This window comes from Caretta caretta, chromosome 21 (genome assembly GCF_965140235.1).
Source record: "Caretta caretta isolate rCarCar2 chromosome 21, rCarCar1.hap1, whole genome shotgun sequence".
NCBI classification, from domain to species: domain Eukaryota; kingdom Metazoa; phylum Chordata; order Testudines; family Cheloniidae; genus Caretta; species Caretta caretta.
The window spans coordinates 13,373,772-13,392,577 of record NC_134226.1 but is presented as its reverse complement, the minus strand read 5'-3'; the positions used below and the strand labels follow the sequence as shown (position 1 = coordinate 13,392,577).

The following is an 18,806-nucleotide window of genomic DNA, read 5'->3' as shown; positions in this document are numbered from 1 at the left end:
CAGGTACCTTAATATTTATACTTGACAAATTTTGCAGATTTAAAGCCAAATTTTTCCCTGCTATAAGCAGGCACAGATTTTCTTTGAAATCAGTGGAGTTAGATGAGGGCTGAATTTAGCCCATTATCCTTACGTGAATCTTCTTGCCTTCAGCAATGTCTTAGATCCTTAATAAACTTGTAATGTTCAGTAGTTTTTTTTATTAAATATACACCACTTGCTTTCATACTTGAAATTACATGTTAAAGAGAGGTTTCTGTAATGGAAAATTCTTTTAATGGTAGAAAATGGATTGTGCCATTGACCAAAATAATTTTCATTTAAAAATACTGCAGATTCCAGAAAATTAATAAGTGTTCAAATAGCTGGTGATAGATATTGCAAAGCTTGAAGTCACTGCAGTGTGAGGAAAGCTAAAGCTGCTGTATTAGGTCTTGCCCTTCAGAGATCACTTTAAACATTCTCGTTCTGCTACCTTCAAACTGGTGTGAAGTGTCTAGATAAACACAAAGAGTGGAGGCTAAGTGAGAACAGAAATACAATATTCCCAAATATTTAAGGATACTAACGATATTTTGGGGCATAAATGGAATTAGATGTTTAACGATAGTGATGCTTGCTTGTGTGGAAAGAGCTGCACTGATTGCTATGAGTTAAGAGAAATCCCCCACCACGCTCCCCCCTTAGAGCACATACACAGATATCTAGAGTTTTTTCCCTTTCTGGGAATATTCAGAGAATATTCAATTTCTCTATCATTAGGAGAAAGTAAGAATATATTCCCTGCAATGCGCACACACCTCTTAATCCTTCCAGTTTTGTTTTTTTTTCTATTTCTGTATGGAATGTAAAATAAGACTATCTGGAGACTCATTTAATACGTAGGCCCAACCAGATAAGGTTAAGCTAAAATTTTTGCCTTGGCTCCGACAGCTGCATGTAGTGTGTGCATGCCCCAGTCACTTGGAGGGATGTGGAGATCGGAGGAGCCTTTGATATCTGCCTTGCAGTCCTTTAAACCTGCTATTGTATGACACATTAGGCAGCGTGGCCTGGTACACAGTGCACCCAACTGGGTAGCCCAGAGACCTGGGTTCTGGTTGTAGCTTGCTGCTTACCTTCTGTGTAATGTTGAGCAAATGTGTTCACCTCTGTACCTCCCACCCATTTTTTTTCTGTTTCGATAGTAAAATCTTTGGACCAAAAATTATCTTAAGTCATTTGCCCAGTGTCAAGTACAGTCTGGATTGGGCCTCGGGGACTATTATACAAATAACAGGAAAGACCATCTGACCTAGTATACCTTCCCTTTTGCATTATACGGGAGTATGATAACTTATGGGGCTAGAAGTGAGTTGCTGGTTTCCCCATTCTCTGTATCAGAAGGGTCTCTTTTCTAGTCCCGTTCCTTTTCTAGGTTTTTTTTCCAACTCAAGAATTTCAGTTGTGCTGTTAAATTTTTAATGAAAATATACCCAGCACATCAAATAATTGGTTATATTGTATGAAAAGAAGATTGAATTTAACTTTATCATATCATAGTACCTTCTTTAATTAAATTACTTTTGGTTCCATCCTGTGTGTTAACAAAGATGTACCATGCCAATGGTCAGGAGAACTTTTAGCAGTCACAATGTTTTCTTGGTGCAGCAAAACCGGTTTTTGTGGACTCCATCTTTGTTTCGCTGAAGCTTAAATTTAATCCTCTTTAGTGCACTCTCTTCCCCGGATCATTATTCCAGTTATTTTTAACCTAATTAACAAGATCCTCTGTTTTAGCACTTTTGAGTGTCTCATCTGCTTTATGTTGAAAGGTGAGTCAGTTTTTAACTCCATATATTGGGCTGACTGGGTTTAGATAACCCTTCAGGCTAAGGACACTGGCTAAGCAAGCTGGAAAAGCAGAAATGAATTACCTAATACAAAGGCTCTTACTAATCATGTTAAACATATGAGGTAACGTACACTGGGGGAAGAACAGAAGCAGTGAAGTTGTTTTAAGCGATGACTAGACTTCATGGCAAACTGAGGATATTTTAGGAACTAAAAAGTCTTAGCCAAAATGCATATCTTGCTGGGCTCATCTTGATCTTAAACACCACTTGCTCATGAAGTAACATTTATGGACAATAAGATCATTTGAGTCTTTTGTTGCGACAAATGTCAGTTTTCATTTTTCTGCCATGTTTTATTTATTAGTGAAAAGTCTGTCCTAATTATCACCTGATCATATACTGAAGGCAGGCTTCTTTTCTTTCAACTGCAGCAGAGCCTCGCCACTAAGTGCTCACTTTGTTCAACTCCGCTTCTTTCCGTAGCTTCCACTTATGGGCTGAAGGCTCAAAGAAGAAGGAAATGGGTGCGATGAGATAACAGGTTCCAGCAAAGAAAAAGGAGCAGGCATATGTCTGAGTGTAGTCATACAGCCAACCTGCAATGGATGAGGGTTCAGTTATTAAAGCTGCTGGACTTTTCCACATATTATTACACCCTGGAAGGTTTACTAACATTGAAAACTGAAATGAGCTATGACTCATAACTTCATTGAGAAAATACTGAACCATAATGCGTACAAAAAGAAAAGGAGGACTTGTGGCACCTTAGAGACTAACCAATTTATTTGAACATAAGCTTTTGTGAGCTACAGCTCACTTCATTGGATGCATTCCAGACATTCCAATGCTCAGTATTAGATTACATATTAGCATTATGCCTACTGCAGGTTTGTTTTATTTGTACAACCCTAAATCAATCTCTGAATCTATTGAATCAAAGTGGAATGTGGTGTGTATTAATTAAAGAGTTTTTAAAATAGAGAATACTTTAAATGGGACTAACTAGTTTTTTCCACAGGTGGTACAAAACATTATTTAACTTGGTAAAAGCCACTGCTGGTGAATACCGTGACATCCTTGTGTTGCCACTGTTCAAGCTATGTCTGCATGTGCTGCAGTCACACCTCTGATTGCAGTGTAGACAGACACTTGGATATTCAAAGCATGTTGATAACATGAAGACTTGATGAGCCAGACCCATGGAAGCCAGTGGAGTTACTCCAGTTCAGGATATGGCCCAGTATATCAGAGGTTCTAAAACTAGTCTCCAATCTGGAAGAAATATGTAAGAGCCCCTACTTTTCCTTAGCCACATGGCTGTTTTAATTGGTGGTTCTGTCTGTGGGGGGAGAGTCTAGACAGTAATAGAAAAATAATTTCTCAAATTTAGACATGAATAAAAATAGGAAAATATGAAGAGGGGAAAAAATCATTTTTAAATGTAATTAAGGTTTTTAATGGCCATGTTAAGAGATGAAGGCTAATGGTGCTTATGAGCCTGTAGTTGCATCTCACTAACTGCTGCTCTGAACTCAAGTTAACTAATTGGGATATTTCAATTCCCTGCATCATCACTTCACTACAGTGCCATCTTGTCTCATTTTCTCAGGGATATTGTTTGGGCCCTTCCTGAACTTGTAGGTTTTAAATGATGTTATCTGTAATCTAATGGGATGAGATAAATGCTTTATTTCATAGGATGTGGTGACTTCATATTGTACAAAAGCTTGCTGTACAAAAGTTGGGTGGAAAGAAAAGGAGTACTTGGGGTACCTTAAAGACTAACAGATATATTTGAGTCTCTCAGGTGCCACAAGTACTCCTTTTCTTTCTGCGGATACAGACTAACACGGCTGCTACTCTGAAACCTGTTAGATGGGTGGGTTACTTAAACTCTGGAATCATGGGATTAAGATGTCCAGAATGAAATGACATGAGCTCCAGTTTTTAAACCCATTATGGGTAGAGCTTACTGAAAAATACCTACTTACGTAAAGGAAAGAACACACATTCATGTTTTCTCTGCAACTCAGCTGTTTTCAAATTCATCAGTAGGTGGTGCCTGCCTACCACCTCTTACCAGCTGGCATTACAGTACATTCTGCAGCACATACATCTGAGAGACTTTGATCACAGAGAGCTATCTTAATGGTTTCTCTTTTTGCTTACTGACTGGAGAAAGCAGATTGCAGGTGATTAGTCTGTGAATTGGAGAGAAACTAAAGGGGATGCAAAGTTTCCTGTGGAAATCTAGAAAAGCATCTTTGCTCTAAACGTAAGTAGCACTGATAAATCCTTCCTCTGTAACTTAACACTCTAACCCCTCACAGCATATGCCTTTGCTATACGTTTAAGTATAGCTATCATTCCTTTTATCACCAGTCATGGAGCTGGAGGTGCCTGTTGTGCTCTCTTTCTGCAAAGTGGCTTTTTGCTTTGAATTGTAACTTTTTTGTTAAAAGCATGGTAGTTGGTTTGTATTGTTCCTGTGAAGCTTAACATGGTTCTCTTCCTATGCTTGTTTGTGCCTCTAAGAATCAGCCTGTTTTGTTCTCCTGTGTTATCTTTAGTTTTGTTTCTAGAATGTCAGAAGTTTTCACCGCTTAAACAGGTGTCCCTTGTATGATGAGCAGGTAAGTGGTCCCTACTTGCTGGTGAGGCATCAGACTTTTTAGCTCTGGGTGTTCAACCACTGCTTTTGACTTTGGATCTAGAAGTAAGAATTGGGAAATGAGTCTTTCAGGTAAGTAGCTCTTTTTCTAGTATTTGTTTTGATAGGTTTTTTGTTTTGTTGTGTAAAATATGCATCCTTCACCTCTTCTTGGCGTTGTGTATAGTGTATATTGTACTAGGAGTAGTAGATGCTTTGAGTTTATGGAAATTTTTAAATTAACCTTCAGTACTGTAGATAAGTAAGGAATAATTCATTTAATCACAGGAAGAGAAACCCTAGACCCATCTTTAATAGCAGTAAAAAGCCTCATTCATTTTCACCAGAATTCACTTCCAGTGTGAAGTGCAAGGAGCAAGTTTTTTAGCATATGGTGGCTTGATTTCAAGGGAAAATCTTAGATCATAGGATTGTACCCTGAACATACAATCATGTGCTTGATCCTATAGAATCATAGAATATCAGGGCTGGAAGGAACCTCAGGTGGTCATCTAGTCCAACCTCCTGCTCAAAGCAGGACCAGTCCCTAAATGGCCCCCTCAAGGATTGAACTCACAACCCTGGGTTTAGCAGGCCAATGCTCAAACCACTGAGCTGTCTCTTTCTCCCTCCCCCCAAAAATCTTCCCTTCCCTTTTATGGGACACACAATTGAGGGGGCGGGAAAAATTAGATTGCTTCATTCCTCTGCCTGGTTTCCTCTCCCTCCTATTGCTGGCCCTTTCCCATCTCAGCTGTATTGGCAGGCTGTGGACTGCCAGGAGCTGCCATATGAATAGCCTGCACTCCCCTGCCCCCCCCCAAAATAAACTCTTAATGGTTAGTATGTTTATAAAAAATTCTATTGTTAGAAATAAAGGAGACATCACCAATTAGTGGATATGTTACAAGCAGCTGAAAGTGCAATCGCCATGTATGATGCGTAGACCAAAGAAAATACACAAAGTGAAGTAATTCCCCACATAAGGTACTTGAGGCAGACTTGGAATGAAGCAGATTATTGGGTGGGGATACATACAAGGAACAAGATAGATGACCTAATGCCATTCACTCACTGGTATTTGACCTGGCAGTTTTATCCATACACTGTAAAACACTAGCCTGGGGATAACTGAAGATACTGATCCCACATCCAGATATGAAGGTAAGGTGAAAGGTTCAGTGAAGGACAGGCTTTGCCTTGGGCAGAGGTGCATGAAACATGCCAATTCCCCCTCAATTTAAGTGGATAAAGAAATATCTGACTTTAATAAAAATATTCAATATAGCACCCAAAATGTGCCCCACACTATATATAGAATAAGATGGTATTTTGGGGAGGGGAAGGCTTATATTTGAGCCTATGTAAGCTGTTTAGCAGAGAAGATTTTGAATCCTTAGTCAAGTCAGGAGATGACAGCTAGAACCATTTCGGTCCCCTCTGTTCTATGCAAAGCACTGCAAATATAGCACCAACCCCTCATGCTGCTGGGACCACATCACCCCTTCAGCATCAAGTTAAACTGAAATAACAGTTTGAGTCTGGTAAAGTCAGTTTTTTACTCTTCTTTAGATGCATACAATTCTTCTTCTGAAGGGAGGGTCAGAGCTAAAGAAAATGCTCTGTGTTTTACCACCATTAACTCATTCACTTGCAAGTTACAGCTTTTGTTAGGAATTAGTTTTACCTTTTGAAGAAAAGTGTCATCTTAACTACCTTTCACCTTGGCTCTCAAATGTTTCCTAGTAAGTACTTTGATGCTAGAGAAGAACTAAGTATCTTCTATCAAGAGAATAGAGGGAAAATATTGCTTATATGTTACCTGCTATAGGAGGTCCAGCGATGGCTGCTATCCCAGCAAAGAATGAGGCAAATCCTAAAGAACTGTGGAGTCTGGGGACACCTACAAGATCTACCTGTTCATGGAACCAGAAATAATTATTACACCTCTACCCCGATATAACACGGTCTTCGGGAGACACAAAAATCTCACCATGTTATAGGTGAGACCGCATTGTATTGAACTTGCTTTGCCCCCCCTTGTTCTCTGACCACCTCTCTCTAATCACCCCAACCCCCCTGCTCTGACCCCTATCCACACCCCCTGCCTGCTCCACTCCACCGCTTCCTGTTGCTGGTGACTGCGGGAAGGTTGGGGGAAAGGACGCCCTCCGCGCTCACCTGGCTGGGGCTGGGCTGCTCAGCTTCCACTGCTGCTGGTGAATGAGGTGGGATCCCTCCCCTGAGCAACACAGCTGGGGCAAGGGAAGTGGAGCAGGCTGCTCCTGTTACCCCGCTAAGCCCCCAGGCCACTGTGGGACCCCCAAAAGTCCCCACAGCTCCTGCCTCCCAGATCCTGGGGGGGAAGCCCCTGACCACCCCTTTAATATTCTGCTCAGAGCAGTGTGTCAGAGTTTTACTGTGCTGTATGTGAACCCACGTTGTATCAGGTTGCCTTAGATGTGTACTTTATACAATGTACAGACACATTAGAATGAAAAGTGTTTCTCTGGGGAGTCTCCTCTTCACTCTGTTAAAGTTTGAAAAGAGTTTGTCCATACAGAATTAAACCCAAAATTGACATTAGGATGCTTGATGCATTTCTAGCCCTTGGCTGTACAAACATTTGAAATTAGTAATCTTTGTCTTTGAAGATATTTTAAACTCACTCTTGGGATGTGATGCACAAGCAAGATTTGTACAGGTACATAGCTACATGAAAATGCAGCAATATTCTACTGCAGTTTGCCTTAACTGGTCATAGGCATTCATAGAATCAGACTAAGGTCAGAAGGGACCATTATGATAGTGTAGTCTGACCTTCTGCACAATGCAGGCCCTTCATTTTACTAATCTTGATTTAGGTTACAAATGAATGAAGTTTAGTGTTCTTATTGTCTTTACTGGACAGAGTGCAATACCTAAGATGGAACTATGGCATTGAGAGACAGGACTTGGGAAGCCAAGTGATTGAGTTAGGTCACTGGAAATACGTTGAGGTGCCCAATACTGTGCCTCTGCTGTGTCTGGCCTGCAAATGACTGTGTCATCCTAAAACCAGTAAACTAACAAGGTCCCCAGTGGTTTGATTTTTGAGAGTTCTGAGCACACAACCCTCAGGCTGAAATCTGTGGCAGCTGTGGGTGTTCATCACTCTTGAAAATCAGGCCACAGGATTTCAGGTGTTTGAGATATTCAGTTGGAAGTGCAAAGCATTACTGTATTACCTCTTGATGAGATCCTTTACTCACCAGTACAGGGAGCAGCAGAGCCAGGTATCCACCACAGAATATGGCAAAGCTTATGGTGTAGACCATAAGTAATGGAAAGGATGTGGCAAGAGGACCCAGCAGGTTAGTGATGCCACACAGAATAAGGTAAGTCTTATGGTAATGATACTTCTTGATCCAGTTCTGATCAGCAATCCAACCAGAAAGCAATTGGCTGACTGTCTCTGTAATCCCTAGAGAGAAACAGAAAATTCTTGTGAAGGCTCTAGCCAAATCTTTTAGAAATTGGTTTTGGGCTCTTGATTCTTCATAATCTACAAAAACATTTGCGTGAAGTGTTTGTCAAGAAAATTCTGCTGATGTTTTACATTTAGGATATGACATCACAAGAGAGGAGAATAGGATTCTTAGATTGTTCAGTGCTTGGTAAGCATCCAGTAGGCATCTGGAGTTCAGAGAGGATGCTCTAAAGGGTGAGAGAGTTACAGTAAACCTGACGTGTACAAAGACATCAGGCAAAATCAGAGATGACCAAACTTGGCATTCCTGATCAAACAAAACCAAACCCCACCTTAATCCATAATGAAGACGCATAAATTGAACACTTTTAAAAGTGCAGGGCCGCTTTTAATAAAATATACATTACCTTCTGGATATGTTAATGTACTAGTCTCAAATTCAGGAAAGTGATGATTAATATTCATTACCTGTATTCCTGCTAGTGTCCTTAATCTATATCAGTTGCCTCTTTAGCCCAAATAGCCCCTAAATAACATTCCAAGGATGTTGATTTCACTTTACAGAGCCCTTTCTTTGTACAAATGAGTGAGAGTGAAGCTACTTTCCTTAATGTTATCTTACTTGCATGTTTTGAAGTTTAATATCTTCACTCACACCACAAACTAGAAAAGTTTGATTTTTGAGGTAGACAGCCTTCATGTACAACAGCTGTACTTAAAATAGGCAGGCCTGTAAAATTCTTTGTTTGCATTTATGTAACAGTTGGAGAGGTCACAATAGCAGCCAGGATTGGCTGACTGCTACACTGTTTTTTGCTCTCAGGGGGTTATTACATTTCTTTAATACAAATATATTCTTAAAATAAGGTTAGGAGACTCTTACCTACCAGCCACTGAAATGAGGTAAGAGGCATCCATGCCATTTATGCCCAAGGTTTTGGCTCTTGCTGCCAGGTGAAAGGTGGGAATGAAGTAGGCCAGTTGGCTGAATAAAAATGACCAGGCAAAAATACAGAAGAAGGGATCTTTCAGCAGTGAGAAATCAAGAAGAGGCTGCCTGCTGGGAACTGGCCATAAGTGGGAATTCCATTCCTTTTGCAGTGGAAGGTTGTTATAGCCACAGTCCCTGTCACTGCCTCCATCAGGAGAGTAGCAGTTGGAGGTTTCTCTCTCAGGCCCTTCCAGACCAGCAGAGTTCACAGGAACTAGTGATCCTAATGTTCCAGCTGCCTGGAGCTTGTTTGTGACAGTGGAATCTTGCATAGGAGAATCCAGTCTAGTATTAAACTGTGTTTCTGTGGTACTGATTTCATCTAGGTGGCTTGTAAGAGTTGCTGGATGTTTACTTTGTGTTAATGATCCACTGTCTACATTTCTACCAGAAAAGTCCTGGAGATTCTTGATGATAATAGGTCGCAGTAACATACTAGAAGGCACAAGGTTTAACATGATCCCTCCAAAGATCAGTAGGGTACCTGAGAAAAGAGAGGGGGAAGGAAGATAAGTGGTTTTTCCCCCCACTATAATGCTGTGATCAATACACTCAAACATTTGTGTTTAGAATTGGCTCTGTTTTTATACTGAACACACGGAATTATCTGTTGCAAGAAAAACAGTATTTGTCTTGCATCAGTCCTTCTGTGAGACTTCTTCCCGAGGTGAAGTCACCTTCCTGCTTGTGAATAACCTATGTCATGTCAAACAGAAAGCAGACTCTAGCTGGGAAGCAGATAAGAAACATAGCTACTCTCCATCCCATTGCCTGCCTAATAAATTAAAACAAGGGGAAGGAAAGAACTAAATATGTTTCAAGGTCTGTGTTTTTTCTCCTCTACTATTCTTAAAAAATTTAGTCTGCCTCATTTGGCAGACTCCACGATGAGCAGCGAAAGTACAACATTGCAAGAAAGTTTAGCAAATGAGAGAGGAATTTATAGTCACTGTTTAACACCAATATAACTTCAGTGACTGATTACATTTTGGAAGAAGGATCTCTTAAAGATTTAAGACAACCAGAGTTGCCATTCCTGATATGTCAAAGTAGCTTAGCCTCTCTATCAGAAGGTGCTAAAAACCAACCCCACAATCTTTAAAACAACAATCCCTTCTAGGTCACCTTGAGTGATAGGTACCTGGTGCCGATGGTGAAATGTGGAAAAAGTAAAAACCAATTTACCTTGCCAACCATAAAAATCTATCAGAAGTTGAGTGAAAGGTGCTAGTACAAATGTCAGTCCCATTCCTGAGCGTGCAATTGCATTGGATAGAGCCAGTCGCTTTTTAAAGTACCTGGCAGTCATCACAGCAGCTGCTTGATACAAGCAAGCAAAGCCCAGCCCTGAAATAGAAGAAAGAAGGTCAGTGCCCAAGCAGTGACTCTTGTGGAGTGGAATTTTCATCTCATGCAAGTGAGGAGCAGAACTTCTAATTCAAGACCTACCCTCAATGAGTCACCTCAACTAACAGCTGTATTGTAAAGACAAGAGAGTCCTTGCTATATGTGGCAGGAGAGTGGATGTGACGCACACAAGGAAATGCCCAAGCTGTGCCTGTTTAGCAACAATGAAGAGTAGCAGGGATTGGTGACTGGCAATAGTGCTTTCTGGGAACCCAGGTAAAACGCAGTGGCGTGGCTCTCCAAGGTGCATGGGGCAAAATCCTGGCCTTAGTGATCAGGATTTCACCCGTGGTGTTTAAAAAGCCAAGCTTTGCTACACGTAGTCGGTTTAAAAAAAAACAACCTGAAATTCACACAGTGGCTGTAGTAAGTCAAAAGTGTCATTAGGCATTCCTGAATGTAAAGCCTGCAGGGAAGAAATTGTCTTCTTTTTGCAGTCTTTGGGTGATACACTAATAGCCATAGGATAATCAAGCAGCCACATGGATTAACAGTTGTCTGGATCTGCTGATGCGCTTTTGTAAATGCTTTCATTACTCAGGAAAGTGGCAAAAAGGCAGCCAGAGCGAAACTTGTGAGCTGTAGGAAGTTACTCACCCAATAGCAGTCCCATAGACACACACAGGAAGGAGATACTAGTGGCCTGTGTGCTGATCAGACAACCGCTGCTAACTAGACCTGCCCCAATGATGGAGGTCAGCTGGTCCCCCAGCTTCCCACAGGCTATAGTGACCAGTGGACCTGGAAGATAAGTCAGTAGTGAGGTAAGCAGTTGGAGGATCTAGAGGAAAAACACAATAGCTCAAGGTACAACAACATCTAGGATAGTAGTCTTGATATTCTCTGATCCTGCTCTGAGAATTCCATCAGAGCTGCAAGGAGCACTCATGCTATGATCTATGAAGTAGGATAGTGGAGAGAAAGGTAATCAAGTCTCCTGTTTGGAGATGGTCAGGAAGGATTTCCTCAACCTGCCCCCTTTAGACAGCAGTGCTCAGTTAAATTGGTGGATTATTTCGTGGTGGGAGAGAGACTACTTTATTTTGAAAGACTGGGTATTAGAGGTAGGATACTGCACTAAATGGATCAGATTAGCATAGCCAATCCTGTACAGAGAAGCACAGTGACTTGTCAAACGCTGTGTTTATGCAAACCCTCTTCTTCAAAGATTTCCCTGGGCTACCACCACCAGATCAGCTCCCTAGAGTGGTGGTGTAGACAAGAGCACTTCCCCCTAGTCAGCCAAGGGTCACCGTCCTTCAGACGGAAGTCTTCAAAGAACCGGTATGATAGTACTACTGATAGCTTCTTTTAGTGCTACTGAACCCTGCTTTGGAGTGATTGCCCTCTAGCCCTGGAAGGTGGTTCAGCGTCCAGGCCCAGTTAATTTTTGGACTCTCTAGGAGTGCCAACAAATGTGCCAATTGCACTAGTTTGTCACGTAGACACTAGGAGTTTGGCAGGTCATTTAATGTCAGCTATTTAATGCGACCAAATGGACGTAAAATTCAGAGAGTGTAGACCGGCCTCTGCTACTTTCTGAACTTGCGTATCCCTGCTGACCTGCTGAGAAGCGAAGAGAGGACATGATGGAGCCGATCCAACTAATTTGTTCTGAAGAGCCTCCCACCTCTTCTTGAAAGACCACAAAGAAAATTCCAAAGGTTTTCAGCATTCCCATCACGAGCACGTTTACCTAAACCCAAAGCAGATACAAGTGAAAGGCTGCACATAGTTGAAAATAGATTCCTGGCCACAATATCCTCTCCCTGTTCCTCAGGACTGTGACAAATCTTCATGTATTGGGAGAAAAGCTGATGACAAGTTAGAGTCAGGAAAAAAATTTCCTTTCCTCCTCTATAAATTACATTACACACACACTCCCTTTCCCTCCTCCCATTATTGCAAGTAGGTGCAATATTGGGATGGGACAGCGTTGCTGCTTTCTAAGCCATCTAGTAGCATTGCTTAGTGGCAGAAATTGGGACATTTGTCTGGTAGGATTGTGAGAGAGACTTTCAGTGACTAGGTCTCAGTGGTGCCCACATTCTAACTGGAGCAAAGTCTACACGATATGGACATTTTTCCAACAAGAGACCAGAATGGCATTGCACTTGAGATGTGTTTAAAAATTCAGATTCCTTTGAACACTATTTGGCATATTTCTATAACTAGTTCTTATAAAAACTAGAGACTGAAAAAAATCTTGAAATACTTAAACACTTATTGTCAGTAATTTAATAAGTACTTGGGTGGCTTTTTAATTCTTGGAAATCTCAATAGTCATTGACAGATCAGAGCTGATTGGCTTTTTGGCATGAGCATTGGAAAGATTTCCCAGTCAGAAACTGCCATGCTGCCTAATTTTCTTTTTCCAGTAGCTGACTGGAAAATAAGCAGGTAGTAGAATATACTGAACACACTTGAGTCAGGATGCCTGGCTTCTATTCATAGCATTGCTGTTTTGAGCTGTGATGTTCTGAAATATGGGTAATATAAGGCTCCCTACCTTGGAGGCTTAGCTAAACAAGCTTGTCAAGTGCTTTGACATCCATGGTCAAAATGTGCTTATAGAAATAACTATGTACTACTTGATGTTAACGTCCAAATTGCAGGTAAATGCGTTGTTGTTTTGCAGCCGCTTAGCAATTGATTCTTGTATACAGACTGTGAGCCAGATTCCAGGGTTGGCAATTTCCTGGGAAAAACTAGTTTGGGACAGAGCACTGGTAAATACCAGTTTAAACTGGGAAAAATAAAGTTGTTGTTAGAATACTAATGAAAATTACTAAAAAATATAGATTGCAAAAAAACTTATCAAATTGCTAGATATATGATGAGATTTTTATGATGAGATTACTGGTTCTGTGGATGAAGGGAAAGCAGTGGATGTATTGTTTCTTGACTTTAGCAAAGCTTTTGACACGGTCTCCCATAGTATTCTTGTCAGCAAGTTAAGGAAGTATGGGCTGGATGAATGCACTATAAGGTGGGTAGAAAGCTGGCTAGATTGTCGGGCTCGACGGGTAGTGATCAATGGCTCCATGTCTAGTTGGCAGCCGGTATCAAGTGGAGTGCCCCAAAGGTCGGTCCTGGGGCCAGTTTTGTTCAATAACTTCATAAATGATCTGGAGGATGGTGTGGATTGCACTCTCAGCAAATTTGCGGATGATACTAAACTGGGAGGAGTGGTAGATATGCTGGAGGGGAGGGATAGGATACAGAAGGACCTAGACAAATTGGAGGATTGGGCCAAAAGAAATCTGATGAGGTTCAATAAGGATAAGTGCAGGGTCCTGCACTTAGGACGGAAGAACCCAATGCACAGCTACAGACTAGGGACCGAATGGCTAGGCAGCAGTTCTGCGGAAAAGGACCTAGGGGTGACAGTGGACAAGAAGCTGGATATGAGTCAGCAGTGTGCCCTTGTTGCCAAGAAGGCCAATGGCATTTTGGGATGTATAAGTAGGGGCATAGCGAGCAGATCGAGGGACGTGATCGTTCCCCTCTATTCGACATTGGTGAGGCCTCATCTGGAGTACTGTGTCCAGTTTTGGGCCCCACACTACAAGAAGGATGTGGATAAATTGGAGAGAGTCCAGCGAAGGGCAACAAAAATGATTAGGGGTCTAGAACACATGACTTATGAGGAGAGGCTGAGGGAGCTGGGATTGTTTAGCCTGCAGAAGAGAAGAATGAGGGGGGATTTGATAGCTGCTTTCAACTACCTGAAAGGGGGTTCCAAAGAGGATGGCTCTAGACTGTTCTCAATGGTAGCAGATGACAGAACGAGGAGTAATGGTCTCAAGTTGCAGTGGGGGAGGTTTAGATTGGATATTAGGAAAAACTTTTTCACTAAGAGGGTGGTGAAACACTGGAATGCGTTACCTAGGGAGGTGGTAGAATCTCCTTCCTTAGACGTTTTTAAGGTCAGGCTTGACAAAGCCCTGGCTGGGATGATTTAACTGGGAATTGGTCCTGCTTCAAGCAGGGGGTTGGACTAGATGACCTTCTGGGGTCCCTTCCAACCCTGATATTCTATGATTCTATGATATAAATGTGAAAATAAATGAGTCAAGACATCTATAACTACCTTGAGAAAATACCTAACCAAAATGTATACAGACATTCTGAAGTTTAGTATTATGTATACTGCAGTTTTAATTTGTATTTGTAGAACAACCTAAATTAATCTCAGAATCTTCTGCCTTATGGAACCACACTTTGAATATGTAACTAAGGATAAGGAATGTGGTGTACATTAATGAAACAGTTTTTTAAAATAGAAAATACTTTGAACTGGGGCTAACTAGTTGGTAAAAACCGTGATTTTACCGGGTTAAAAAACAGCTCTGGTAAATGCCATCCCTGCCAGATTCTCAGCTGCTGTAAATTGATGTAACTGCATTTACACTAGCTGAGGATCCGCGGCCTTTTTCCCCACAGAGCCTCATGAAGGAGGCCGGAGTTGGGTTCCTCTATGGTTATCAAGCTACCAGAAGTAATAGGAAAGCTGTATGATCTTTACAGTGACAATGTGTACCTCTGGAGACTTGTGGGGTGGAGGGAGGGGAAGAGGAAACTGTCACAAGCAAAGAGTACCAAGTCCAACTGCTTTTTAATGAAGGACAGAGATCAATCCTTTCCCAGAACTAGTTACCCATTTCACTGTGAGCATAATCTCTACGTGTAAAGTTAGAGACCAGTGTGCTAGACTCATTAAAGTAGGACTCCAGCCCTCCTTCGCAATGTTAGTCTCTGCCATGAGCATGTTAGAATCAACACTGTGTGCATCATATGCTGGTTTTGTTGTCTGTGTGAGAACACAACCTGTGAAAGCATCTCTTTCCTCCCAGGACTTAACTCCCGAGGGTCCCACAAGGTTCTCTCTACTTACCAGAAAGAAGTGAAGCACTATCATCCATCCCCATCCTCCATCAGGAGTTATGGGTTGCTGTTCCTCCTCCTCCTTCATTGCTGTTGGCCGATTCTCTGCCCCCTTCCTTTCTCCTGAAAATGAGAATTTCAGGAAATAGTCACACTTCACCTTACTGATCAGGCTCTTTTAGGTAAACAAGACTCAGGATTCACTTTGCAGGATTGACCTACTTTAAAAACAAAAGCTGATACTTGCTTCCATCTATCCTTCCTCCTGTTCACCAGCCGCCGCTGCTGCTGCCATGGGAGACAATATTTTGCATTTAGTCAGAGATCACAAGTTGCTTTTTAAAGCCGGTTAGGCCTTTGGGAAAGAGGCACTTAAGTTTGCACAGTCACACTGTGGCAGAACTGGAGATGGAACTCCCACCCTTTTACTCCTTTCTAGACTACAGCTGTCCCCAAGTAAAGACGACTCCTGCATGTTCAGGTAAGTTTCCTTGGCGTACGTATACATAATTGAATCTGTGCCAGAACTAGGGAGCCTGCTTCACCATCTGCCTGTGACTATACCCCGCTCAGTGCCCCTCTGAACCTCTTCCCAACCCCATTGCCTCTATGCTGGTTTATTCCTCCACCATTTATCTGTGAGGTTTCTGTCCATTACTGAGTTTGCTCTAGGAGTTTTGCCTCCTAGTACAGCTGAGACATGCACGGGGGGTTAGCGGGATTGTAACCCAAAGCTTTTCTCTTACCGTCTGGATGAGGCATAGCATAAGATGCTGCAAAAATAAGATTTAAGAAAAATAATCTGTCTTCATTTGTTGGGGCTAGCTACAGCCTCCTGAGTTAGTTCAAGTCTGTTCCTTAATTCCTCTCTGTACTAGGGAACACAGGGCTCATTCTTCTAAAAGAAGCCACGAAGCAAAGGAGGCAGAGCTAGGGAAAAAAAAAGCCCCCTTAAGTGCAGGGCCTTTTGGACTTTATCCCTCCCCTCAGGAAGTAATTAGCATATCCAAGGCATGTCAGCCCCACCCCTTACCCAAGACTGAGGGTGGGGAAATGAAGCTCTTTGCTAAAAGTATCCTGCTTGGAGGAAATTTGAGTCCTTAGAGTGCTGCCCAAAAACTGCAAGGGAAAGTTTGAGGGTGGGCATGAGGTTTTGCTTGTTAGTCACCAGGCTGCCCAGTAGGTGGCATCAGTGTACAAAACCAGCTTCCAGTACAGGAGCCGCATCTGAATTTGTGTGTGTCTATCACAGCAGGTAGAGATGGGGAACCAGAGACAGAAGGATTCCCTCCCTGCTGTATATCAGGTAGCATAAGGAAGATCATATTCCTTATTTCTTAATTCACTGTTATTGAATGTTTGTATAGTCCTGACACAAGGACTGCCTAGAGACCCTTGTGAGGCATGGTGCTTGGCACCCGCCCCAGTGCTTCCAGGCTAAAGGAATGTCTTCACTGCCAAAAATGGTGTATTTTTACTGCAGGGAAACTAACATGCATTAGCTAGCCTGCTGTAAAACCCTAGTGGAGTCAACGCACTGTAGTATTCAGATAAGGTCAACCACTGATAGACCTTATCGGAATACTAACTCTATATATAAATAAATATAAAATGTTGATGTCACTTGGTTATCTTGTAATATTTTGTCTCCTCTAGGATTTTACAGTAGACTAGCTAACATGTAATATCATACTGTTAAACAAAGGAAAACATCTTTTTTGCAGTGGAGATCTATACACAGACAGATTTGTGCTGCAAACAGGGGAGGAGAGCTCAGTGAGTGAGATTATTAATTAGCAGTGGCCACAGGTGAGACCTGCTGCCCTCATCTGCAATCCTAGGTTCTCCTGCAGCAGCTCAGGTCACTTCAGAAAGAGTGGCATAAGATTCAGTGCAGCAGCATGGAGGTTCTTCTGGCTGTAGAGGCTCCCATTGGAAGTGGCTTAGGAAATCTGCTACATGAGAACAGAAACACAATGGGAGCAAGCTTACCAGCCCCCACAATCCTAGACTGTAGTATTCCTGTGTTACCCAATCTCCTCTATGCTCAGTCTGCCTTATTCCTCTACCTTACGCAGTTATCCACTCTGCTGTGTAAAGATTCGGTGCCCCACCCTATTTTAATTGGAACACCAAAAGCTTGTGATCCCCAGCACAGATCCTGTCAGATCTCAGATTTGGCAAAGCAGCCGCAACTGTTTCACTATCATTGTGTTTTAAACCCCCTCCAAAATACCACAGCCCTCACTCAGCAAAGAGCAAGCTGTACAAAGGGCAAAGAGCCTATAAACATGAAAATGAATTTAAAGAAAAATTTGACAACTTACCTTACTAGCAGATAGTTGACAGCTTTTCTCAGTATGTGTTGTTTGATGGAAGGGCTGGGGGAGAGAATACATCTGCTGTCTGTGTCCACTCCTCAGCGAATGTAACTTTTCCCCTTAAGTAACTATGTAGCTACATTGTGGCACTGAACTATGTATTCATTCCAAATAAGAATGAAACTAAGAGGATCTTAATGCATCCTGGACAGTTTAAGAATATACTGTACTTTCTTTAATGCATTGTTTGGTAGCTATGATTGATCACTTAAAAAATTAAACTACTGGACATTTCACTTCCTTACAAAAGACTTGATGAGGTACTGGTCAAAGCTATAATGGAGAGAGACCATAATCAACAGAGCTGTAAGAGTACTACTTAGTCCCCATTGGCACTACAGGAGGCCTGAGGGTACCGAATGTAAAAGGAACAGTCAAACAGGAAGTCTGAAAAGTAGGGATCCTTTTGGCCATGTCCCTGTCAGGGATTGTATTGCTCGGAGACTTAGGACTAACAGTTGCACCATTTTCCAGCTAATAGCATGCTAAGAATCACTAGGTCTAGTATTATTGATTGATGTCAACATTATCCACTCTGAGGCCACCACTACCTATCTATCAGTACTAAAGAGAAACTAAAGCCACCTTTCTTATACTGATTTAAAATCATGCAGCAAAGATATGTGTACCTCCATGGGTTCAGTAATTGGGACACAGTCAGGTCAAATTTGGCCTCAAATCTGGGTTTTGTAAGTAAACTTTTACCATACCTAAAACATTTCCACTTGAACACCAAGGGAGGGGCTTTTTAAACAATGTTTCCCCTGCAGCCTTTGCTGTTTTAACAGTATCATTAGGGGCTAAAGTGTGAGACTCCTGATGTGAAATTGACAGCTTGACAAATCCATTTCCAGTGTCAAAACAGTAACCCAAGAAGCAAAACCCCGTCAAGTAGTGAAGTTTAAACTTAAAACTTCAGTTTTAAACGAAGACATTTGTAACAGACAAGGAAACTGTTTATAAATGTATGTATTTTTAGTCAATGGGATTAAAGGTGTCTACAAAGAATCTTAATGGGGCTTGGCTCTTTCTTTGAGGTATACATGTAACCTGCATGAGTAAACTTTTCTGCTTGTTTATCTTAGGAAAAAAATCAGAGCTTGCCTGATGTTTGAGAGACATTGGGAAGTCCAAGGGATCTTTATTGTAAGATGACCGCCTTAGTTGGAGGGGGAGGATGATGAAT

The 18,806-nt window shown here is 41.8% G+C and overlaps 1 protein-coding gene and 1 long non-coding RNA gene across 5 annotated transcripts; one reads left to right on the top strand and one right to left on the bottom strand.

Annotated features, from left to right (window-relative positions):
• Positions 1-1,527: 1,527 nt before the first annotated feature.
• On the bottom strand, positions 1,528-18,755 carry SLC16A4 (solute carrier family 16 member 4). Of its 4 annotated transcripts, XM_048826534.2 has the most exons (10): positions 17,567-18,755; positions 15,462-15,527; positions 15,250-15,362; positions 11,916-12,048; positions 10,950-11,093; positions 10,131-10,292; positions 8,842-9,429; positions 7,737-7,948; positions 6,308-6,401; positions 1,528-2,431 (listed from the first exon to the last, which is right to left on the bottom strand). In XM_048826534.2, exons 3-10 carry the CDS (start codon positions 15,325-15,327, stop codon positions 2,280-2,282), a joined length of 1,563 nt encoding a protein of 520 aa, XP_048682491.1. In that variant the 5' UTR covers positions 15,328-15,362; positions 15,462-15,527; positions 17,567-18,755; the 3' UTR covers positions 1,528-2,279. The 4 variants fall into 4 exon arrangements, with proteins under 4 accessions (XP_048682491.1, XP_048682490.1, XP_048682489.1 ...); XM_048826533.2 differs by lacking the exon at positions 15,462-15,527; XM_048826532.2 differs by lacking the exons at positions 15,462-15,527; positions 17,567-18,755 and adding an exon at positions 15,986-16,499.
• LOC125625029 (uncharacterized) lies at positions 15,356-18,628 on the top strand. Its single transcript, XR_007353449.2, has 2 exons — positions 15,356-15,720; positions 16,492-18,628. It is a non-coding gene; the product is annotated as an uncharacterized LOC125625029 (long non-coding RNA).
• Positions 18,756-18,806: the final 51 nt, after the last annotated feature.

Excerpts from the sequence above, each read along its gene's own strand:
- SLC16A4 (XM_048826532.2), bottom strand. Across the intron at positions 12,049-15,249 it reads TAGTGCTTCACTTCTTTCTG|GTAAACGTGCTCGTGATGGG; the intron begins GTAAGTAGAGAG and ends CTTTGGGTTTAG. Across the intron at positions 7,949-8,841 it reads TTACCTCATTTCAGTGGCTG|GGATTACAGAGACAGTCAGC; the intron begins GTAGGTAAGAGT and ends GTTTCTCTCTAG.